The 25720-nt window shown below is 46.0% G+C and overlaps 1 protein-coding gene across 1 annotated transcript in view; it reads left to right on the top strand.

The window, feature by feature from the left end:
- Slc2a9 (solute carrier family 2 member 9) overlaps positions 1–25720 on the top strand; it is a 114933-nt gene that overhangs the window by 12391 nt on the left and 76822 nt on the right. The window contains exons 4-5 of the mRNA XM_027387033.2: positions 7781–7905; positions 12759–12904. Of these exons, the coding sequence (XP_027242834.1) occupies positions 7781–7905; positions 12759–12904 (271 nt within the window). The remainder of the gene's footprint in view (positions 1–7780; positions 7906–12758; positions 12905–25720) is intronic.

Genomic DNA, 25720 nt, shown 5'->3' with positions numbered 1-25720 from the left:
CTCCCCACACCCCATTTTCTTTTCTGTCTCCTTTCTGTTAACAATAGTCTCTTGGGGGGCTGCTGAGGTGAGTGGGAACATGACAGTCTCTGCAAGTTTCATGTCTGAACTTGAATCATGAGTCTCCCACTACTAGCTGGATGACCTTGGCCAAGTCATCTAATGTATTCAAAGTACAGGATGATGGATTCCACCCAGGCAGTGTTACAGGTTTTAGGGAAAATGAGAGGAAGGAGAATGCCATGAGAAGCACCCCAGTGAACAGAGACCATGTGTTTGTGGTCACCTTGCCATCCATACAAAGTAGCTGCCCAATAAGCCTCTATTTTACATTCACACAAACTAGAGAGAGGAGTCATCAAGCCCCAGAAAATCTCTCAGACCTTGGGGTTTGAGAAACATTCCTAAGAAGGATCCCACCCATTTCTTCCCACCCTGCCTAATGTCCCCAACAAAGAGCTCATTAGATTACTGATGTCTCGGCAAGATTCTCTGAAGGCCTTGTTGGATACATCCACGAGGTGCCTATGAAGGTATGGTGCCCAGTGAGCTGGGGGAAGTTCTCATGCTTTCCTTGTCCCCAAAGCCAGGTTTAGAGCAGTAACTACTTGACTGTCAGTACTGGGGAAGCATAGCTATTGCCTAAGGCAATGAAGGGTGTGTTTTGAGGGCGCCTCCCTGTTCCAGGCATTCTCACACACTCTCTTGTCTCATCTGCTCTGCTCTCATGGGTCTGTGGATGGGGAATGGGAGGTCAGAGAGGCCAGGGTGCTGTGTAGGCTCAGCTAGCTCACATGTGGCTGAGCTAACGCTGGGAGCAGTACATGATGGCCCGTAATCTTTCCCCAGTTCAATTGCATCTTGGGTAGGGCCCCCACGGGCGACAGCACTGTTAAGTCTGTGACTGCTGAGCCATAGGCACATGATGAGGTATCTCCCAGATGGCACCAGGGTTCAGAGAGCAGTGAAGTCAGGAAAGTTTGAACATCAAGGAGCAGTCTCTGGAGATGGACCATATCAGCTTAGGCAGACCCCAGGGATGCGGTTTCCTCCTCCTCAGGAGCCTCCAGCTGAGAGAATTCAGACCCTAGAAGACTCCGGTGGAAGCACAGCCCTTTGTTTGGAGTCATTCCTCTCCCCTTCAGTAGCCACAGGCCCCTCTTTGCCTCACCATGCAGGACAGTGTGTGCACAGACGTGGCCACAGGCTCAGCTTCCGCTCTGGGCTTTTCGATGCTGGTGGCTCATGATGTGTCTATGAATTACATGAACTCTCTAACCCAACCTGGTTAGCAGTAGCATGAAAATAAAGTAATGGCATGTGTGAGAGCTAGCATAGAGATTAAAGGAGATATTGAATATAAAATGCTCATCCAAGCAGTCAGCTTGAGTCAGCCATCATGGTTCCCATAGCGATGTGAGATGTGAGCACCACTAGCACAATAGGGCCCTTCCTGATGTGGGTGGGTCCTAAGAGCTTGAAGCAGCGTTTTTCTTGTTGTTTTGCGTGCGTGCGTGCGTGCGTGCGTGTGTGCGTGTGTGCGTGTGTTTTAAACTAAGATAGAATTCTCCTCATTGATCATATCATTGAATCTGATTCTTGCCTCTGGAAATTGGTGCAAACAAGAAACAAAGCAAGAAAACCCACATGGGCTTTGAAATCCTGGATCAGATCTCAGTTAGTCTGTGCAAGAATATCTGTCCAAGGCTGGAGAGATGGCTCAGCGGTTAAGAGCACTGGCTGCTCTTCCAAAGGACCTGAGTTCATCCCAGCAACTTCATGGTAGCTCACAACCATCTCTAGTGAGATCTGATGCCCTCTTCTGGCATAAAGGTGTACATGCAGATAGAGCATTCATACACATAAAACAAATCTTTTTAAAAAAGGAACATCTATCTATGCAGCACACTGGTCTGGGTGCTGTCAGGATGGGTGGGGCACTATATGGACACACTTGGGTTTGTGGACAAGAAAAGCACAACTCCTGAGGCTCAGAATTGCCACTGGGCTAGACAGGTACACTGAGAAGTTCATCTGCAAGCCCTAACAGTCCCCATAAGTGCTGAGGATGAGTGACAGGCTCAGGAAGAGGCAGCTGACCTCCCAAGGTAGAATTCTGTGAAGTACAGATAAGCAGACCTACCACAGGGAACAGCTATGATGGCTGGATGTGATGCAGTTTACACAAATTTACAGGGTGTCTCATGTCACTCAGGAAAGTCTTTGAATACCTGTCATGGAGCCCAAATCAAGATGACTTAAGCCCCAAAGGGAATTCATTGGCACACATAACTAATGTGGAACCAGCCAGCTCATAGAATGTCACAAGGAAACCCAAATGATCTGTCTCTTTCCTCCATCTCTCAGCCTCGCCTTTCTCCTGTCAGTCTCTTCATGGAGGGTCAGCATAGACCAGCATTGGGATTCCCCTCTTAATAATTACTTTAAAAGTGCCAGGTGATGGATAGGGGAGATGGCTTATTTGGGAAAGCACCTGTCATGTGGGCACAAGTACCTGAGTTCAGATTTCCCAGAACCCACAAATAAAGATTGGAGTGGTGGCTGCCTCCTGAAACCCCAGCCTAGGGGGCTAGGGAGAGATGGACAGTGGAAAGTGATGGAAGTTGACACTCTTGAGTTCACATGAGCTCTTCAACATGTTCTGCCATGCTGAGCATGGCAGAAGCACATGTTTGCTAAGGTAACTTTTAACCACTGAGGTCTACCAAGCACACAGAGAAAAGTGAAGAACAGTAGAATTCAGGCCAGGGAAGCAGGAAAGGATGGAGCAAACTACCACCATCTTGGCATTCAGGCTATTATGGCTTAAGAATTACTGGAAGACCTGTGGAGGCAGAGGGCACACACACAGCTTCTCCATTCACTAGGGCATACTGACCAGTGCTTTGCAAATGCAAACCAAAATAGTAAGCCCTGTGTCTCCTACCCACAAATCTCGATCCTGTAAAGGCTGAGCCTGTAGGAGGTTCTCAGGCTGCCCTCGCCCTTCCCTTATTCTGTCCAAGCCTCCTCACACTGAACCATTCTCAAAGACCTGATGCCCAACCTCCCCGCCAGCCTATCACTTTTCCTCTCTGCCCAAGAGATAGTAACCTCCTGGGACACACAGGAAAAAGCAGACACTATTGAAGAAGCTTCCAGCAGTGAATCAGGCACCATGGGTGGAGTTGCGGGAAATCTTGGACTCTGCTCTCAAAACTGATGCCCCTTGTTTGTGTTGCTATGTTCATCCTTGGGAGAAAATGGAAACACGATGATTAAAGTCTGCCTCTGAGCCCCAGGGAGTCAGCTTTGAGAATTATTTGCGAATAAGGTTTCCATCCTCTCTAGGAGGCTGTCAGGCTGGGGCTATTTTGGGAAGGAAGATTTAATATGATGAAGTTGCTAGAGGGGGTGCGTCCCTGTTTGCAAATGCTTCCTGTCTGACTCAGATGTGACTAACATTCCTGCAGCGCACCAAAGGCACCACCAGGGATAGTGCAAAGGTTCAGGCTAGAACCTCAGAAGACAGCTTGACCTCTCCCTCGCTCTTCACCTCTGTCTGCCCAACAGTGAATCCCAGCATGGCTATCCTGAAAATATGCTGGATCTCACTGCTTCTCACAGCCTGTCTTGATGTCAGCCTGGTCAACGGTACCAGCAGCACTTGCTCACACTCTGTGAACAGCTCAGATGACCGAGCTGTCTTGCTAGAAGTCAGGCCAAGTCAATCCTTTCTTTGTTATCTGTGGCTACCTGCCTCTCCTGAGGTAGGAACTCACACCTCCTGGAGTCCCAGCACACTCCTCAGGAACACTTCTGTGACTCCTATTTAGCCACTTACTGCTGCTGCCTCCTTGGTCCTCCATTGTCACCAGCCCTACTGACCTCAATGATGTTGTCTGCCTGCTCCTGGCTAGCCATCCATTCCTTCTTCATACCTTTTCTCTCATGTCATCTTCCCAGGAACATCCTCCTGGTCCACTATGTGCAAAATGATATTCCCTTCTCTGCTTCAGCTGTCTTGGCAGCATAGGTCAACACTGGCATGCCACCTGTTCTATGTTGCTTATTGGGAACTTAACAATAACCGATTTTGTCCTGTCAGCCACCATCTAGACTGGTGCTCAGCACACAGTTCTGTGCTGAAGGAATGGATGTTTGTAGAGAGAATAAATGTCTATGAGTGATGATGGCAGCTACTTTTGCAGGCAGATTGTGTCATGGTCACTAGAATGTTAGACCTTCATTCAGTAGTGTGGCCTTGACTAAGGTACTTGCAGATCTTTTTCCTCAAGATGATCCAACTTGAAGCTGGAGGGAGGGCTCAGTGGTTAAGATTTCCTGTTCTTCCCCAGAACCTGGGTGCAAGTCCCAATACCCACATGGTGGCTCACAACTATGTATCAGTTCCAGAGGATCTGATGCCCTCTTCTGGCCTATGTGGGCAGCAGGCATTCATGCAGCACACAGACACAAACACAGATAAAACACCACACACTTAATTATCTAACTCATAAGGCAATTTAGACAGTGAATATACAGTGTTTTAGACAGATCCTGCTCCATGGTGAAGGTTTGTTAAGTAGCACCATTATGACAGCCACACACGATGTAGGCTTTGAAAGGCTGGCTTGGCAGCATCCCTGTATGAGCTACTGTGGCTGACAAGGTTATCAGCAGGGGGCACCAGAGACACTTAGTTCACACTTGGCACTCTACATATCACCTACAATGTCACTGGCTAACTACACATCCTGAGCATAAATCACTGTCTTCACTCGTCAGGTGACTGTGTAAGTACTGTTGGTGAACCTGAGGAGCTGTCAGGCTTAGAGCCACTCACAGAAGATTTACTTTACAGTGCTCTCTCTCACATGCTCTAGCTCAAACACCCACTGTCATGGTAGTGATGCCATGGAGAGGTATCTGCAAGTGAGCTGAGGTTTAATTTCTAGTAAGGCTTCTTATTTCCCTGTCCATGGAATGAAAGCACGATGTCTTAGCAAGGTTTGAGAATGTTGTGTCTAGCCTTAGCTTTCCACATTTTTTATCAGCTTTGACAAGCCTCTCTGATAAGGCTCTACTAATAGGGTTGGGTCTATGAGGTCTTAAAGGTTAAGACAGGAACCATAAGTGTAAGTTACAAGGAGAGAAATATGCTTGCAAGAAATATTATTTTTTCCTTTTTACAGTCAAGCATCTCCCATCTCTGGGATGGAAAGTTAAAATGGAGAGGCAGCCTTCCCAGAGTCCAAGGTCAGGGTTACACACTTCAGGACACAGTTGCTGGAACCACAGCTGGGTCCCTAGAGGGCATGCACTCAGTAATTCGAGCAGAGAGAGTGAGATGCAGAGCCCTGTGACTGTCCTTCTTCACCCTCCATTGGGAGGCCTTCCATACCAATCCTACAGCAAGGCAGAGAAGGGAGGAAGGATGGAGAAGAAACAGGCAAATGGCAGGCACTGTCCTGTTTACACACCCTAGCCTCTATTGTCTAGGATCTCACTTTCCTTGATTACAGTTACTTGAAGTCAGCTGTATTGGGAAATATTAAACAGAAAATTCCAGAAACAAGCTGTTGTTAAGTTTTAGATTAATTGCCTTTCTCATAGAGAAATGAGTCTCACACTGTCATACTCTATCCTGGGACACAAACTGTCCCTTCATCTAGTGTATCCATACTGTATACACTACACACACTCTAATCATGTTTAGCCATCTTGGTGTATCACTGATATAACTGTTCTTCAATAATAAGGTGTGTTTAAGTTAGATTTAAAAAACAAAATCACATCATTTTGGCTAATTAACACATCCGTGTGGCTCTGATTTCTAAAGCACCTAATTGACACCAAGTTCAGGGTTCCCTTTACACGTTTGCCCTCCAGTCCCTCAGTCCTTTCTGTAGACACCACTTTGGCCAAGGTTCATGCCTAACACACACACACACACACACACACACACACACACACACACACACACACACACAGGCACACACACACACACAGGCACACACACACACAGGCACACACACACACAGGCACACACAAAGAGATGCACGTACATGCACATACACACATGCAAACATTAATACGCATACATAGTCACATGTCTTTTTCCACACAGATCATTGCATGGTTTATAGCAAATTCTGCACTTTGGCCTTTTTATTTCTCTCTTAGGGCTCTTCCCACCTCAGAATATAAAAAGGCACTTCTGATTTAATGCCAGCACAACACCCACGTGAACAGACTTTGGCTTAGTTTGCCATTAGTGAACACTTGGGCTGTTCCAACCATCTGATGCTACAGGATGCTGTTGTATCTTGGTACCATTGCCACAGATGCAAACGCCAGTAACCGGGAAGTTGTCCAGGAAGATGCAGAAAGAGAGGGAACTTAGCTTAAATGTGGAGAAGAGGCAGAAGTCATATGGAAGGTTGTCCTGGAACTCCAGAAATCTAACTGCTAAAGGGAATACTAAGTCTCCTTTGAAAAGCCTCCCTTCTCATAATTTACAAAACAACACAACGTTTCTTAATTCACTTAGTGATTTGTTGTTGTTGTTGGGGAGGGGTGAGGAGAGGCTGCTTCCTAAACTCCTCAACTTCCTAATCTCATGATTTACAGCAAGTTTCTAACTCATCATGGTTAATTTTGTATGACATAAGCATGTAAAGAGCCCCTGTCTCAGAAGACAGGTCATACCCAGTGCTTAGACTAGAGCCTGTCACACATCAAGGCTTGAATACATGAGAGCTGCTGGGTTGTTTCTGCAGGTGAAGAAAAGAAAACACAGCCTCCTCACTCCTCAAAGACAGAGGCCCCCAAGTGAGGCATGAATCTCAGCTGTGAGGGCTTAGGGACACATTTCTGAAACAGACAGCCATCCTGTCACACAGCAGTAAAAGAAATTATTGCCAGGGGAATTTGTCTGGCTCTGTTCGATGGTTCCAACCCAGCTTTACATCTAAAACTGTAGTTCATTAGATCTAAGGTGCCTATAGAGTATTAAGAAATATGATTGTTTTATTGAGGGAGAGAGGGGAAGTGAGGGAAGGAGGGAAGAGAAACAGAGGGTCAAGTCTGCCAGCTAGAACAGTAGGATGCCACCCTGGCTGTCCAGCTATTGTCTGGGCACCACACTCCCAGCCTGATTCTGTTTGCCTGACTTTCCTTGGCCACTGATTCCAGTTTCCAGCTTTTATCCAATACAGAGAAGCAGACTAAGGTGCCCATCAGAGAGATGGTACCAGCAAGCGGTATCACTCTGAGACAGCTCTTCAGGGATCCCCTCCTGGGCCTCTAAGGCACTAGCACCACAGGGTGGCACACCCTTTTGAGGGAGTTTTTACATAAATCACTCTTCTAACACAGTTATTCAACTCCCCATGCTAACATCTCTTTCCACTGGAATATTGAGTGGTTTCTGTTTTTCTGCTTAGCCTGGCTCCTGCATTGTGACTTTCACCTTATCTTGATAGATGCTAAATAAAACTCAGAATTAATGAAATAAAACACTTCCACAAGGAATCCATAGCCTTCTAGTTGGCAGTGCCCCATCTACCCCATCGTGAACAGGGAGACAGGGAGTGGATGCCAGGCTCAAGGTCACACAGCTAAGAGTGGAAACGACCCATGACCCTAATTCCGAAGCCCATGCTCGTTCTACCGTATGAATCTCATTCTACTGATCTCTCTGTTTGGGGGGATGGGCAAGACTGCAACATGCCTCATAATACATTGTCCTTCCTCATCAAACCACTTTTCCTTCCAGGAAGTACACACTGCTGGTTAATAATGGATTTGCAATTTGTGCAGCATTGCTGATGGCCTGCTCACTCCAGGCAGGAGTCTTTGAAATGCTCATTGTGGGACGCTTCATCATGGGCGTGGATGGAGGTGAGACTTAGCCCCAACTTGGGAGGAAGGCCATAACACTCTCTGGGCTTGTTGGGAGTGGAGAGAGGTGCTTGGAGCTGAGATCGACTTGGAAGAGACCAAGATTCTAGAACCCCACAGAAAGTGGGGCAGCTGGCAGGGGGCACTAAATGCCCTATACAGTGTTGTAGCATCCAACCTGAGAAAACCAGGTCAGGTAGAGCTGAGTCACTGTCAAGACTCCGGCTGGTTTACATTGTGTCTGCTGTCTTCTTTTTAAAACCCATACTCTAGGAGGTAAGCTGTGAGGTCTACCAAGGATTCTGAGCTCTGACTGTTCATTCTCCTGTTCTTTCACAAAGTGTTAGAATACTGATTATGCCCCATGTTCTACGTGTTGGGGAGACGCTGCCTTTGGGGCAAAAGGCATCTAATTGTGCACAAATCCTAGGAAGGAAACAAGGCAGGGCAAAGGCTAGCCATGTTTTGTTTTGTTTTGTTTTGTTTGTGAAAGCCAGTTAAAAGGATCCAGAAATGTGAGCAGAGACCAAAACGAACCAAGATTGAGGACTGAGTAAACATTCAAGGAATCAGGCTATCAGTAGGGAGGAGAGTGCTGTGGTCCTGAGGTTGAAGGTGACTGGCATTTCTGAGGAAGAGTGAGGGGCAAGGAGCCTGGAGCTTGGTGAGGAGGGGAGAGTGGGAGCTGAGAATGGAAGGGAACCAGGACCAGATGGTGCAGCCCACAGCCAGAACTGAGTGTTTGTTCCGAGTATGAGAGGAAGCCAGGAAGGGCTGAGAGGGGAGGGGCACGAATTGTTTTATGACAGTGCTACCCCTTGGGCACTTGGGTATTGAGAGCAAGGTGGATTCAAGAGTGGGTCAGGAGAACCAGGGACAGCCTGTATGACTTGGGCAAGACTGTGTGGCAGGTTAGGCAGAGAAGAATAACCAGATTCTGCCAAGAGAGCAAAATTTACAGATTCAAATGGTTGTCAAAACAAATGGCCTCCCTCCACCCCCCAAACCTGCAGATCTGTAGAGAAAAGGTTCTAAGCCTAGGCGTGACCACTTAGCTCTAAGTGTTTTACACTCTCAATGATTTAAAAGTACTTTTATTGATTTGCCACTGTGTATATGTGGAAGACATAGAGGATGCCTTGCAGGATAAGATTTTCAATCTCCACCATGTAGCTTCCAGGACTCGAACTCAAGTCATCACTCAGGCTTGGTGGCAATCACCTTTACCTGATGAGCCATCCCACCTGCCTGTGTTGTATACTCTTAATGTTGTCAGCTCAGTTTGGGTTCTCTTGCTCAATTTGAGATAGCATTCATGAAGAGAGGGGTCTCACCCAATAGAGTGTCTGGGGTTTCTTCTCATGTAATTCCACAGGCTCCAGAGTACAGCAGGAGGAGGAGGAGGCCTTAACATGCAAATACTGTACAGTACATTAGCCACAATCACTTTGACCAACACAAGGCCCATGGTAAGAGCAGACAGAGATCCAACTGGGGATGCCTGCAGTGGGGACAAGCATTGCACCCTTCTTGTCTGAGTCTCCTCCTGCTGCTCCACAGAGGGACAAAATAGCAAGGCTGCCCTGGTTGGATGATGCCAGGATTATCCTTTGTGTAAAGTACTCAATCTAGTGGGATCCAAGCCTGCCTGCATCCACCCCAGGCATGATGGGGATATTCTTATCCTGAGTGCTGTTGTTGGGTGTTTAATTCTAAGTGTGTAAGGGGCAGATCCAGGATTGGAACAAGACAGAGGAGGGCTGCCTGACAGCCTCCCTAGCAAGGCCTCTGCCACGCTCTCTCTGGAGGTTTTTCTTTTTGTACCAGCTGCTTTTCCCTTGGCTTCCTTTGCCTGCCTCGAAGACTCATGCTGTACTTGCTCTCCGAATTTCCACGTTCACAGATGAATGACTCTTTCACAGCCACATACTGAAAATAAATGCCTTTTAGGACCCCTTTTCTGTGAGCTATTCAGAAAGAAGCAAAAGAAAAGGAAGAACAGGGGAACTTTTAAAACACACCCTGACTTCTGGAACACAGTCTTTTGAAGCAGTTCCAAGCCCCAGAGACTTCATGTCATTTATTCTCACCAAATCCTTAGAGCAGAGAGAGCAAAGTGAGGGCATTTAAGGTAAGAAAGTTGTATGGGGAGACAGGAATACTACAAGGCCTCGACTAGGTAGGCTGTGTGCTTATAATAAAGAATTTAAACCCAGGGCTGGGATGTAGTTGAGTGGGTGGAGTGCTTCCTTGCCTGGCATTCATGAAGCCCAGCCCAGCACCAAATAAAACCAGGTGGGGTTGCACAAGCCACATAGGAGATGGAAGCAGGAGGAGCAGAAGTTCAAGGTCATCCCTGACAAGCTCCACTGCATACTGAGTTCAAGGCCAGCTTGATCTATCTAAGACTCTACTTCAAAACAAAGAATTTAGAGCCACGTGATAATCCTGACAGCCCTAAAAATAGAAAGATTTTTAATAAGATGCTGTTTGCCCAGCTTCTTATGGAGCATTTGAATCAGATTAGAAATTTAGGACAGTTTTGATTTTTTTTTTCTGGGAGATTTGGAGAAACATCAACATACTACTTTTATATAGAAATAAATATGATTCAATATGGCATTGGAGACAAATTCACATAGACCAAAGACTTTAAAGTAGGAATTTTGTGTTGGTGGGAGATTGAACTGTACACAGCCCAAGCATGACCCTCCCAGGGCTTCCTACATTCCCTGTGGCACAGTTACCCATTGGCCACAGTAGGAGTTTCCCAGGACATAAGCCATGACAGCTACAAGCTGAAGCTCCATGGTTTCTGTTACTAAAAATATGGAAAGTTCCAGAAATAATTTATGAGTTTAAAGTAATGTTTTTAACAACATACCATCCATTATCACCTTGTCTGGAAATAATGATATTGGTAAAGACCCTATTGCCAGATAATGTAGACCCATGGGTAATTGAGGATGGAGACTGAACATGTTTAGAAGACACAACTCCACCTCCTACTGTAGGAGGTGGTGCTGAACTGAAACAGGAAGCATATGTGGCAATCAGCCTATGATCTCTGAGGATAGGTTTGAAACAAACAGAAGAACCAAAGTCAGACTTCTAAGACACAATGGGCCTAGAGCACTCACTGAGCCCTGAGTCTCACATGTCAAGTGAGCATGGATAGCAGGGAATAGGGCCAGAAGCTGAACAAGGCTGCTTAGGAGTGGGGATGCTTAATGAGGACCAACCATCCTGGATAGATGGTACCAGGTAAGCTAGGATACATCAGAGACCCAAACACAGGCTTATCATATGGCTTACCTCCTCCTTCACCACTGGCTTAGCCACAGTCATCATAAATTAACAGCTGAATGTGTGCCAGGTACTCTGCCAATCCATATATATATATATATATATATATATATATATATATATTTCAGTTTGTGTTCCCACCTCCGTAATGGTGATACCTCTGCTGTCCTCATATGCAGAATATAGTGGTTCCTGCTACCCTCAACTAGAAACACCAGTGAGCAGATTTGGGAATTAAATCTTTAAGCTATATTTCATCAAGAGAGATGACAATCTGGTAATACAGGTGGCTACCACCCCACTGTCTACCTTCTCTGGGCCATCTCCAGCTATCATATTTTTATAAAGAATCAAAGTGAAGGCAGTCATTCAGTCATTCACAGTTCAGCCTTGCCCCACTGGTAGGGATCAGCCTTGTCTCTGAGATTCACAGTGTCCATGTGTCCCTCCTGTGGCCCCTTGCACTTTCTGTTCATCATGGCCTGTCCCGCGCGCTCTCTGTATTTCTCGCCAGCAAGAAATCATACACAGGACACTCGGATCCTTCTGCAGACAAGCTTTAATGCATCTTGAGAGTGAAAGAGCATAAGCTTCCCAGAGCGGAGACTGAGCGGAGACATTGAACCAAGAAAACCATCCCTTATAAAGGCTGACCAGCCGCCTGGGACGTGTTACCCTATGAATGGCTTTAGCTCCTCAGGCCAAAATGAGCCACGGGATAGGCAGAGATCAAAGGAATGGAGATTACCCAGCGCCTGTGAAGTAATTTACATCTTGGTGTCTTCAGGCACCATTATAATGCAGGAAACGGCCCCTTACAATGGCCTTCTCTTTAGTAGAGGTCACATATTCACAAGGCCACTGCATCTTCTGTTCTCTAAGTAAAAGGTCAATTAAGAACAAATAGCAGTGTGTGCATGCCGAGTATATGCAGTTCCCTTTCATAATACAAAGCACAAACGTGCTCATAACACAGAGTGGATGCGCCCTTACCTGTCCCTCCTGTCTGCTCTCACCCTTACTGTACTGGTGAGCTAGAGAAGTTAACACTACACTGTATTAGTTACTTTTCTGTTGCTGTGAAAAAAAAAATACCATGACCAACAGTGACTTATGAAAGGAGTTTATCACAGCTCATGGTTCAAGAAGGAAAAAGAGTCTATCATGGTGATGAGGAATGGCAGCAGGGACAGGAAGCTGAGAGAGAATAGAGGACAAATTGGAAGTAGGACAAGGCTATGAAATCTCAATGCCTGCCCCCCAGTGGTGTACTTCCTCCAGTAAGGCTACACCACCTAAACCTTCCCAAAGAGCACCACCTACTGGGGAGCAAGTGTGCAAATACTAGAGCCTATTCAAAATACCACACACACACTCATGGCCATGGCCCCTATTGCTTCTTCCCCATAACAGCCATCTTTATCATGGCTGTGAGCTGACGTGTGCTCTCCCATGGTCTTGGCAGGAGACACATCAGCGTCTGTAAGTGCTCATCATGTGACCACATGCGAGCCAGGGCCTCTCTCACTGCTGTGTCTTTTCCCCAGGTATTGCGCTCAGTGCACTACCCATGTACCTCAATGAGATCGCACCCAAGGAGATCCGAGGCTCACTGGGCCAGGTGACAGCCATCTTCATCTGCATTGGCGTGTTTGTTGGGCAGCTTCTGGGCTTGCCTGAGCTCCTGGGAAAGGTAAGTGTAGCTTTCTGGACAGCCATGGCTGCTTTCATCTCACTGTTACCAGGTCACAAGGAATCCTTAGAAATCTAATTTCTAAGGTGACGATTCCTGATGGCTCAAGTGTTTTACATATTCATGAAGAAAAGTTGTAGATGCCTTTCACTTTCTTAGAACATAAATACCACATAGCAAACTCAAACCTTACAGGATGTTCAAGTCCATTGCCCACTGACTGCTGTTGACAGATGATTTTGCATTTGTACAGGCTTTACTCCCTACTTTAAAACCCATATGTGCATCTTTCCTGAATATTCAGTTAGTTGTGGTTGTGTTATTTTCTTAGGATCATGCCATGCATGAGGTTCTGAAGCTGGCTGCTTTCATTTTACACATTTTTGGGGAGGTATCTTTTCAAGATATTCACTAACTCTACCACAATCTTGAGTTTATCTTATTTCCTAAATAATTGTGGAACCTTCCAATTTTCATTGCTATATAAGGAGCAGGAAGGAGTGGATTAGAATCCCGGCTCAACAACATACTTGCTGAGTGGGCTTGGCAAAGAATCATGTTCATCCAGGTTAGTATAGAGTGGGGTTAGCCCAAGGAAGGTTTCCTAGAAGGTGAGGCCTCTGAGCATCCCCAAGAGTGAGGGTTAGATAGTGGTGATGGAGTCTGGGAGAGAAGATGTCCTAGAGATAGGATGAGGCAACTGAGAAGGCCTCCAGATACAGCAGCATCTCTGATAGTAACTGAGAAAGCCTGGCACCAAGAGAGAGCAGGAATGAACCACATGAGTGAGGAAGATGCATGAGGAGGGTGAGGAGGAAGGCAAGGGGCTGCTCACTGAACCTAGAAGGCTTCAACCCAAAAGATCAGGATGCTTCAGGGGCACAGAAGCAGAGTAGTGTGGCCAGATCCATGGTGGAAGGGGCTGTGGGGAGAGGGAAGGGTGAGACAGACTCAGAGCCCAGTAGGAGGCCTTGGCTGTTGGCACATGTAGCCAGAGCCAGCAGTAGCTGTGCAGCTCCTTGGTCAAGACCTGAAAGGAAGCTGACTCCACAGTACCTACTGCCTGAGATGGGTGAGGGGGAGGGTAGGAGAGTGGCCCAGATGCTTCCTGGGGCTAGAGGCCTCTCCTGGCTACCTGTGGGATGAATGCAGGAAGGAGGACAGGATGCCACATCTCATGGCTAACACAAGCCAAGGACTGTTCTGAGTACTTAAGCAGTGTCTTATGTCCACAGCTCTTAGCACCTGCATTCTGACAACAGAGCCCTGCAACAAGACAGCTTGTGAGCAAGCACACCAGGAGAGTGCTCACAGGCAACACTGCTTTAGTGAGCCATTCAAAGCCTTATCATTGCCTCCTGCCAAATCCTGCTTACAACTTAAAAGCTGGAGCTGAGAGCTAGACAATGCAGGACTCAAGGGCTTTTGAATTTGTCTTTGGGGCATGTTCACTCAGCTGTGAAACCAGTGCTGGCTTCTCTGGGAGGCTCAAGCTTAGGAAAAGGGGGCTGATCCTGCTGTGGGCTTCTATGTACCGCCTGACCTCACTAACTCTGGATCCAGCCTCTATCTTACCCGGTAAAGGTTCTGTGGGTCCAATATGTGGAGCTCAAAGGACAACTTTCCACAACCAGTTCTAGGGATTGAACTAAGTTCTCAGGTTTGCATGGCAAGCTCTTTCACTGGGTGAGCCATTGCACTGCCTTTAAATGTACCTTTGTGTCATTATGCATGGCTTGTGACATCTCAACTGGTCCAGCTTGTCCTAGAGCCACCTGCCTCTCACCTCTCTGTGCTGACTGTCTGGAGTGACTACAGGCACATTCTTGTTTTCCTCTTTTTATAAAACCAGAAACAATGCCTGCTCCATACTTCCGGTTGTCGGTGCCTGACAATTTCCATAATTAGTGTGAGTGTTCTAGAAACAGTCTGTCTGCCAGGGTGAGGTCTCACATTAAAAGATTCGTTTGCTTTCTGTTTAAGGATATTTTTAAGTTCCCAAAGTGAACACTTGTCAGTGACAATAAAAACAATTTAACAACCACAGCCTGAGCCCTTACAGCATACAAGTAAATAGCATACTTGTTCTCCAGGGATTAAAGCATTAAGTGCCTGCTTTATAGGACTCTAAATTCCTTGTCCTCATCAAACCTTTCAGATGCCAATACTGAAGACTTTCTGTTATCTCAGGCCATCCTTTAACCTCTGGCTTCATTCATTTAGTTAACAAATGGCTAAAACATTGAGTTGGATGCTGGAGTCCAGCAATGAGCATGTCAGATACATTCATCTCAATGAGACTTTGGCAGATCACCCCTTCCCCAGCACCCTTCTGGTAGCAGGCGTGGCTCGAAGTCCCACATCCCCCTGTCCCACTTAAACACCATTTCCTCTGGGAACACATTTCTGGCAAATTTGTCCTTGTGCAAATTTGTACCTTGTGCACTGTTCTGCAGTTTCTGTTTGTTTTCACGTTTCCTCCCCACTGCGGAGTGCATCTTGCTGATGGCTATGTACCTCAGTCCAGAGGTGTCAGGTTTATCCACCCCCTCAGCAAGTCTGTAGGAAGCCCTATCAGCTGTGTGCCAGATGTTGGGCTGGCTGCTGCCACTGCAATTATGGGGTGGTCAGACTAGACACCATACTCGTGGAAACAGCAGGGAGGCAATTAGCCAGTGGTCAGCAGATGATGGAAGAAGTAGGGCACTGACCTTGCTGAGGGCAGAATGGTTTTCCTGCAGAAGTGATGCTAAGTGAATGCCTTAAGGATAATTAGGATTTGTATTGGCCGGGGCGTGGGGGTGCAACTAAGTGAAGAAGATAATGTAGAGCAGACAGAAAACAGTTTAGGAAAGATCCTGGCATTTGTTTAGAAGCAGAAAGACCTCCACTGGGCAGAGTCCCTTTGCTCAGGCCTTAGTCACCTTTTGTCTCTTGTCATTTTGATAATGGCCATTGTAAGGGAGGTGATACTTCATTGTGGTTTTGATTTGCATTTTCCTGCTGATTTGTGGTGCTAAGTACCTCTTCAAGTACCTATTGGCTGCTTCTAAATATTTATTTTACTTGTTAGTTTCAGTATACATGTGTGGTTCTGAGTTTATATACATGTACCAGGTGCATGCAGGTGCCTGTGGAGGTCAAAAGGTCAAAAGAGGGCATCAGATCATCTAGAACTCTTTTACATGTGGATGTCCAGTTTTCCCCACATCTCAGTCAAGGCCAGAGGGATTATCCCAATCCATCAGAGAACTGCAAGGAGCTTGGTTCAGAATGGCAGCAACAAGGGTGCACAGGGCAGATGAGATTGGGGCAATCGTGGGTGATGGCCTGTGGCATCTTGGGAGGAGTCAGAGGTATCTTGTTAGCCAGGTAGAGTAGTAGGAGGTCAGGAGAGTTGACTTGAGAACATAGGCAGTGCCTCTGTTCCCAGGCATCAAGTGCTGCCCCTGGAATAGCAGGGCATATCAGCATGACTCTAGCATGCTGGTCCAGCTACTATGTCAATCACCTGACCTAGGCCAGCTGAGAAGGCATTGACCGCTGCAAGTTGTCTTTTCCTGTGTTAGTTTTTTTTTTTTTTTTTTTTTTTTTTTTTTTTTTTTTTTTTTTTTTTTTTTTTTTTTTTTTTGCTGTGACAAAAGAGCTGAGGAAAACATCTTAAAGGAGCAAACATTTATTCTGGCTCACAAAATTCAAATTTAAACTTCAGAAATTTAGTGCATGGTCAGCTAGCTGCATTATTGGGCACTTACGTTAAGGCAGAACATCACGACAGAAGGGCATGGTGGAGGAAGATGCTTACCTCAGTGCAGGGAGGGAGAGAGAGACAGAGAGGCAGACACAGAGACAGAGAGAGAGACAGAGGGTAACAAGATACATTCTTCAAAGGCATTGTACCAGTGCCACATGTTAATCCACTGATAAGGTCAGAGCCCTCATGATGCTTCATGTGACGCTTTCCCAAAGTGTCCCCTGGGAACACTACACTGGGGACGAAGCCTTCAACATATGAGTGTCTCAGGGGGACACTTCACCTCCAAACCCTAATACTCCCCCATCAAATTGGATTTTTTTTTTTTTTGGTTTTTCAAGACAGGATTTCTCTGTGTAGCTTTGGAACCTATCCTGGCACTCGTTCTGGAGACCAGGCTGGCATCGAACTCACATCGATCCACCTGTCTCTGCCTCCCGAGGGCTGGGATTAAAGGCAACACCCGGCTCAAATTGGATTTTCTAGGCTGAGTTAACTTTGGCTAGAACAATGGTTCTCAAACTTCCTAATGCCTTGACCCTTTAATACAGTTCCTCATGTTATGGTGACTCCCAACCATAAAATTATTTTGTTGATACATCATAACTGTAATTTTCCTACTGTTATTAATTATAATGTAAATATCTGATATGTGACACCAGGGTGGGTCACCACCCAAAAGTTGAGAACCACTGGGCTAGGAAAGTGTGTGCATACTCTGGCAAACATCTTGGGTTTGGATTTGTTTGTCATGTGTTTTCATGCCCACACTCTGTGAGGAGATTGGGCTTCTGATGAGGGAAAGGACATCATACAAAAGATTTTTCTTCATCTCCTCTGGAGTTTTGGGAGGTTCCAGTTGAGTGGGAGCCACAGGCATTTCACCAGGTATGAGGATTTTGGTTCTTTATTTTAATCCTGCTTCTCATTTATCTTCAAAGATGGAGACATCTAAGCTTTTGAAACTTAAAGACTGAAAAGGGTTGATCCCACTTGGGTGGTTTCTTTGGAACACAATGGAGGGAGGAAGTGGTGAGAGTTACCTTTGGACTGCGATGTCAGAAGAAGGAGAGCTATCCTAGTGCAGAGTCAGACCGATGTCATGAATTTCATCAGGCTTGCAAAAACAGCAGTGGTGGGACATTTCCATGACATTTTTTGCTTCTAAGGGACATGTTAAAAGGCATATTAATGAAGTGTTTCTCTAAAGAAGATAAAAGGAAAGGAAGTTGGATGGAAATGGTTGGGTGGCAGGAATACGGGAGGAGAGGCGTGGGGAACACTTGGACAGCTACTGTGGCTGTCCAAGGTTGGGCAAGCAGGTCAGAACTGACCTTTTCTCACAGGCAGCAATGTCAACCAAACACCTTACATCCACATTGTTCCATCACAGAACTCTGCTCTTCGCGCCTTCATGGCAAGCGCTTTATCTACCCATCCATGTCCCTAGCTGTGTCTGTTTTCATACTTGACTCTTAGAATATGGAATGAAAACCATTCACATTTGCTTTTTTCTCCCACCTTTATTCAAACACCTATCAAGTTAGCATGTCCACATGTGTTCCTGCTTCTGGACTGCCCATCTTATCCCTGTGGCCTCCTCACTCTCTGGCCCACCCTGCTTTCAGGGTGTAACTTTGTGTCCAGCACAGTCAGCTCTGCCTCTACTGTCAAAGCTGGAATCATTGTACCCTGGGATCCGCAGGACAATTCTCATCTCAAAAACAAAAACAAAAACAAAAATAAAAACAAAACTAACATTGAATGTTTGATCCAAATTATATTAAATGGATACACTTATTTGGAAATGTTGGGGGTTGGTTCCTGTTTTTCTGCCGAGAATTGTTTCCCTACTCATTTTGGTTCTCCTTCATATTACTCAGTTGTGGTGATGGGAGTGATGTATTTAATTTCTTTTTATTATTGTTATTATTATCTACAGCTATGGTCCTTGGATGCATGATTTTGAGCCTTACACAAGCTAGGCCAGTCACTGATCCCCAGCCCTGCTGCTGCATTCTTTACAAATAAAATAGACACTGTATTTGTGTATTGACTCTGAAGCTATTTTGCTTTGTTGCTAATGGGATTTCTTTTCTGCATTTTGTTTTCAAACTGGTGATTGGCAGGTTGGTGTATGCTGATCTGGAATTCTTTTTCACTTCCTAGTAGTGTCTGTCACTTGCTGACCTAGATAGTTCAAAATGATGGCTGTTGATGACATCTTCAGAGCCATGGTCTCCTCTTCCCCTCTAGCAGCCTTCTCTAAGGGACATCCATGATTGGCCATGGTCTCAGGACACTGTTACAGCTGCTTGGCACAGTGGGAACCTGTGGGAGTTTCATTAGAAACAACTATCATGTTTCTCCCTTTCTATGTAAAGGCTTATTTATTTTTATTTTCTGTGAATGAATGATAGCTTGCATATATGAATGTGTACCATTGGATGCAGTGCCTGCAGAGGCCAGGAAAGGGCATCCATCAGACGGAGTTACAGATGGTTTTGAGTCACTGTGTGGGTTCTGGGAACCTCTGCAAGATCAGTAAATGTTTAAACCACTAACACAATTCCCTAGCCCCAGTGATTATCTTAAAAAATTTTTCCAAACTGCTGAAAAAATTTTGTTTTTGAAAGAAAGATCCAAATCTTGGTGCACACCATTCACTGTCTTCCCTCTGTGACATTTTGGAAGACAGATTTGACAGTGTTATTTCTAGAACTTTTAATTTGCCATGTCTCGAGACACTTTCCTAAATACTTTGTCATTTTGATCATGGTTAAGTCAAACTACTCAGAGCAATGTCTTCAATCCCACATAGCTCTGACTTTCTTATTGCCAATCACCATGTTCTGTTTTGTTTATAGAAGTAATTCATGGGTACCTCCCTTAGGGAAACATGAAGGTTTATTCTGTGGTCATTTTGTGTTCAACCTTTGTAAACACTTTGTGTTTGTTTGCCTAAGACATAAAGCTCCTTATCAGTGCAATAAATGCAGGCCCAACATGGAAAGTGATTATAAAAGACCTTAAATCAAAAGAATTACCCATGATTGTTAGGAATACAGCATAAGGGACTGGGACTGCGTGTGTCAGGTTCCCAGTTCCACAGTGCAGCAGGTGATGGACATGTCACGGATGGGGAAACAGAGACCTGTAGACGTGACTCATATTGAAAGTTTTATTGAGAGTGAGGTAAGAAAATAAGGGAAGGGAAGAGAAAAGAGGTAAAGAGACACAGAGAGAGAGTACAGAAGAGAGGAGGGAGACAGGAGAGGCAAAGTCCTGTCTGCCCCTTCAGAGGAACAGCCATAAAGAGAGAACAGAAGTGGGTGGGGTTTTCCTTTTAAAGGTCCAGGGTACATACACCTGCCATGCCCAGGTGGGTGAGAGGCAGGGCCAAGTTTGCCTGGATTACAACATTGATATTAGAAAGCAGAGATAACATGTGCCATTGTCACAGAAAGAGTTACCTTCCAGGAAAGGTCCCCGGGCGGTCACCACATGACAGCTAGACTATCTCATGCCAGGCAGCTCCAGGCTGCATCCCATCTGTCACTCACTTGCTGAGGGGATTTGAATAAGCTGACGAACATTTATAAGAGTGTTTCCTTATCTTCACAATGAGTTTAATAGTGATGTCTCTCCTATGGTTGTTCCACATGTCATTAAATACAAAGCAAGCTCTTGGAGCAGACATGCAGCTGGTATGAAATTGGTGCAGGCATGTAGCTGGTATGAAGTTGGTGCAGACATGCAGCTGGTACAAAGTTGGTGTTAGCCATTGTTTAGCTCATGATAAGTACTGAAAACAGGGTAGCTTTAATTTCTGTCCAGGTTGAAAGCTCAGTCTTGGAGAGGTTTGACTCCAGTGCCTATGGTAGTGAGGCAGTGGCCTGAGCGTCCCAGCTTTAAGCCCACATCTCTGCAGTAGGTCCCCCTGTGGGGAGACCAGAAGGGGCACCCCAGAGTGCAGAGTCCTGGGTGAGGTCAGCCTCCCTTGGACAAGGGTACTCTACCCCAAGGGAATGAAAGCTCTTGTTATCAATGAACCTTTTGACTTAGTACCCAATAGACTTCACTGAAATCCAAGAAGGAAAGTTTTATTTTTCTCAAGAATATAGGCATCTGGAGAAATTTATTTCAAGCATTCACACCCAATAGAAGAGTCCTCAGTTACCCTGACTTGAAAGTCACACCTTTAGTCATTTAAAGGAAGAATCTCATATGGGACACCCCCTTACCTGCTTCTATAGCCCAAGAAAATACCAGGTTGTTTGGGAATGGCCACCAGATGAACATCTTATTCTCATTCTGTCTCCATCTGTCTTTTTCTCATCTTCCTTCCTTCCTTTCTTCCTCCCTTCCTTCTTTCCTTCTTTCTTTCCCCCTCTTTCTGTATATGTGTGTGTTTATACATATGTGTACACATCTGTTGTGTGCATGTTGAGTTCATATGCATATATGTCCATGTGGTGAACAGAGGACAACTTAGTTGTCATTCCTTAGGCAATGTCTATCTTTTGCATTTGACACAGTATCTCTCACTGGCCTGGGACCCACCAAGCAGGCCAGGATAATAGGCCATTAAGCCCCAAGAATTCACCCATCTCCACCACATTGTACCATGCCTAGATGATCATGCTTGGAAAGCAAGCAACCTCCTGACCTGCCTTTGTATTCTTAACATTACATCAAAGTCTTAACACCATTACTAAAAGACACCCAATCCTCCCAGTCTCCTCTTTTAGACCTATAAGCTTTCCAAACAAGATGGTAACTGCTTAGTTTCCCCACGACAAGGTTTGGACTTCCCAGGAGGGTGAAATGCCAGGCCTGGTGACCTATATCCCATTTCCCTTTTCATCTCAGCCACCCTCCTTCCCCCAGAACAACTAAGCCAGGGGACACAGAATTGAAACACCCACCAGCTCTCATCTCCAACCTCTCTGGGCCCCCCAGAACTCGCCTTCATGCTTCTCCAGCTACCTTTCATTTCCTCTAACTGTGTCATCCTTCAAGGCCCCGAGAGCAAGGCCCTTCTTAAGGTGCCTTCTATCCTGCTAGGCACTAGAGTTAGCTTTTTCAACAAAAGCCTCTTCCTTCACCTGTCTTTATTCCACAGTCTAGTCGAGCGGTCGTGCACCTGGTGTTACTTCCTGGAGCACATGATCTCCTCTTTGTGTGGTCACAGATCCAAAGGCAGAGTCTGCCCCCAGTAGTGGTTTGAATGAGAATGGCCTCCATAGGCTCATACATTAAATGCTTGGTACCCAGTTGGTGGAAGTGTTTGGGAAAGATTAGGAGGTACAGTCTTTATTGGAAGAGGTGTGTCATTGGAGTTGAGCTGTGAGATTTCAAAAGCCCATGACATTCCAAGTTAGCTCTCTTTCTCTGCCTCACTGTTGTTATCTAAACATGTAAGCCCTCAGCTTCTGCTGCACTGCCTGCTTGCCTGTCTTCTGCCATGCTCCCTACCATGATGGTCATGAACTCACCCTCTGAAACTGTAAGCCAGCCCCCAATTAAATGCTTTCTTTTATCAGCCGCCTTGGTCATGTTGTACCTTCACAGTAATAGAACAGAAACTAAGACATTCGTCCCATGCTTATGGCCTGGGAAGAGAGTAATAAAGACTCCTACTGGCCACCAAGTGCTCATGGTGTCTGCTTAGGGCCAACAATCTCTTCTGACTTCCAGGTCTCTGCACATCAAAGACAGTCTCAATTTTGATTTAGCTCTAAGGCTCCTGGATGCTTGAACTTCTGATTTGGTGATTCATACCTCCAGTGAGGGCACTGTACTTCCAGAGTCAGCCCAGCCATACCAGCTCTATCTGCAAGCAAGGGAGCAAAGGAAGCAAAGATAAATTTAACAGTTTTTGAAGTCGTGTCAAATGGAATTGTAAAGAAAGCCTTTGAAGCTTGTCTGAACCTAGCTATCTTATCTCTGAAGGGCCCCAGGGGAAATGATTAGTAAGGTTGCCCTTTGAGGATATGGCTTTGAGTGGGAGTTGGAAGGGAGGCAATTCTGGAGGTGAGTCACAAGCCCCTAAGGACTGTGTCTTCATTCCCTGGCCATGCCACCCAGTGCGCTACTTTCTCTTGCAAGACTGTGTCCTAAGTGCTGTCATTTCCCAGCTGATTCAGGGTCCCTAAGCTTGCTGTCTCCCATCACCATTGGAATGGGCCTTGGGCCCTGGTGGGTGCCTGGCATCTGTATCCCTTGCCTTCCATATAGTTACATGCTTCTTCTCATTTCCTGGGCTTCTTAGTACCCTGGACCCCAAAGGGAGGAGCCAGGGAAAGAAAGCAGAACACTCTACAAGCAGAACACTCACTGTTTAGAAAAGCATGTGTTGGAACACATCAGAGTGGCCTGAAGGACAAATGTGACCTATTTGGCCTTAAGGGACCCAGGGGTGGGAGAGCTATGGGGAACAAATGCAATGGAAATGTTTCTAGTGAGGGTGGCATCTACATCTACCCTGTTGTGTGAGAGATAATCGCCCAAGTGGAAGTGAAGGGAAACACAGTTCTAAGCAGAGGGAACTGCTCAAGCAAAAACAAAGAAACTGAGAGAGTCTAACACATTTGAAACCAAGAATGCTTCAGTAGCCACACCTAGGACACAACCCTGAGAGGTGAGATGGGCCGGCGAGCTGCTTCCATATGCAATAGCACTGTGGGAAGTGAACTGACTGGAGTGTTAGAAAGTTGTGGCATAGAGTCTGGCCTCTGCTGTTCTCCAGCTGTGTGACCTGGACAAGTGACTTAAGCTCTCTGAGGCTCAGATTCTGAGTCTGTAAAATGGGAATAACCTACACTCACTCCATGGAGCTAATGTCACCATTGGATGAGTTGCTGTACATGTGGTGTTCAGTCCTAGGGTCTACAGATGACAGCCATCATGCCAAACAGACTGCTGTGTCTATTAAACGAAGACTGTATTCCCACCTGCATCAGAAGCTCCTGATTTGGGGGTTCAAGGTCCAATTCTGATCTGCTCTCATCTCTAGCACCAAGCAACTTTCTCTCCCTCCCTAGGCTGGCTCTGCTCTCCCACCATCCCTACTACTCAAGCATTCCCTTGGAAATCCTCCTTGCTTCCCCCTCCACACCTATACCATCTGCTTCAAGAAAGGCCCAACTCAAACAACAGAAAGGTACAGTTTCCTTGACCCTTCTGAAAGGAATGAAGGTGTAGGGCTGAGCCCAGTGAGGCTTCCAGTAAAGCTTTTCTTTATCCACTGAGTGCTCAGGCAGATGAGGGTGCTTCCAAGAAAGGGTTATCTTGGAAGATGCCCTGCCTGCTGGTCCCTTCTGGCTGCATCTTGCCTGTCTTAGGGTTTCTGTTGCTGTGACAAATGCTGTGACTATAGACACCTTGAGGAGGAAAGGGTTACTTTCAGTTTACATGTCTGATCACAGTCCATTATCCAGGGAAGTCAGGGAAGAAACCTGGAGGCAGAAACCAAAGCAGAAGACATGGAGGGGTGCTGCTTACCGGCTTGCTCAGCCTGCTTCCTTATAGCACCTAGAACCACCAGCCCAGGGATAGCACCACCCATAATGGGCTGAGCCCACTCACATTAACCACTAATTAAGAAAATGCAGGCTTCCTCCCCCAGATGTATCTATCTTGTATCAAGTTGACTTAAAACTACCCAGTGCTGCCATTTTTGAGCAAAGTGTATTTTAATAAGTTCTGCTGTCCTATCTCCTCCTCCTCCTGCTACCCTTAGCCTGCCCCTCCAGTAACCTCCCACTAGTTTCTTTCCTGTTTCTATGTCCCATGTGTCCTTTGCTCGCACCCCATCCCTCCTCATGCATCATGTACTGTGATGGCCTCAGTTTTGATTGCTGAGGCCTTTTCCTCTGTGCCTTCGCCTTTTCATGGCATCTCATGCTTGTTTTCTCACACTGGAGCAGCCAGCAGTCTAGTGCATTGTGTCTCTCTTTGCTGCAGAGCTCTTTATCTTTCTTCAGTTTCTTTCTGCCTCTCTCCTCTGTGCTCTTTCAAATGTCTGCTGCTTTCCTTCATATTTAAAACGGCACCCAGCAGATCCTGGTACAAGTTGGGTCCCACACACAGGGAGTGAGGATGTGCACAGCATTTCCATGGTGATTGTAACCATATCGGTAGGTGGTTGCCTTTTCTACTGTTTTCCTACAAAAGTCAATTTCATTTTCCAGAGCAGAAGATGCCTGTCTTGGAGCCCAGGTCCACTGCAAGTGACAAGGGCTCTGGGCTTTGTGTTCCCGTCATCAGGCTCATGCTGTGGTTCTGGGCCTGGTCTGCTGGTACAGAAGATAAGGTGCTTGAGGGGCTTCTCCCAGTCTCTGTTTACAATGCAGGTTCTTGCCCTGCCTTGGGTGGCGCCTTTGTGTTGATTCGTTAGGAGTCTTTAGGCTGAGTGTCTTGCATTCTTCTGGGTACCCTCACAGATGCTCAGTCCTCTACCTTTTGCTTTGCCCTCTTCAACACTGGCCTGAAAACCTCATTCCACAGTTATTACAGACCAACTTCTCACTCTCATTGGTATTATGCTTGTCAGTGCCTATATCACCGTGTTTGGGAATCAAAGATATGCAAGCATAGACTGCCTTGTTTGTTGGGACGTTTCCTCTTTTTCTGTAAGCCTCTACTATGCAATATCCAGTGATACCCTAGAAACATAAAAAAAAAGATGGATTTTTTAAATAATCAAATTATGAAATGCTAGACTGGAAATCTCCCTAAAGAAAGCTTTGAGCGCCGGGCGTTGGTGGCACATGCCTTTAATCCCAGCACTCAGGAGGCAGAGGCCAGCCTGGTCTCCAGAGCGAGTGCCAGGATAGGCTCCAAAGCTACACAGAGAAACCCTGTCTTGAAAAAAAAACAAAAAAAAAAAAAAAAAAAAAGAAGAAGAAGAAAGAAAGAAAGCTTTGAGCATCCATCCCTTAAATGGAGAACTGAGGCTCCCATGGCTCTCAGACACACTTGAATGCTGGTGATGGTTTCTCTACCTCCCTAGCAGCAGTTTGCAGGAGAAGGTCACTGAATATCACAGTTCCTTGTGG

Source organism: Cricetulus griseus (genome assembly GCF_003668045.3).
Source record: "Cricetulus griseus strain 17A/GY chromosome 1 unlocalized genomic scaffold, alternate assembly CriGri-PICRH-1.0 chr1_1, whole genome shotgun sequence".
Lineage (NCBI taxonomy): Eukaryota > Metazoa > Chordata > Mammalia > Rodentia > Cricetidae > Cricetulus > Cricetulus griseus.
Note: the sequence above shows the minus strand (reverse complement) of the source record. Positions and strands in the feature narration are given on the sequence as shown.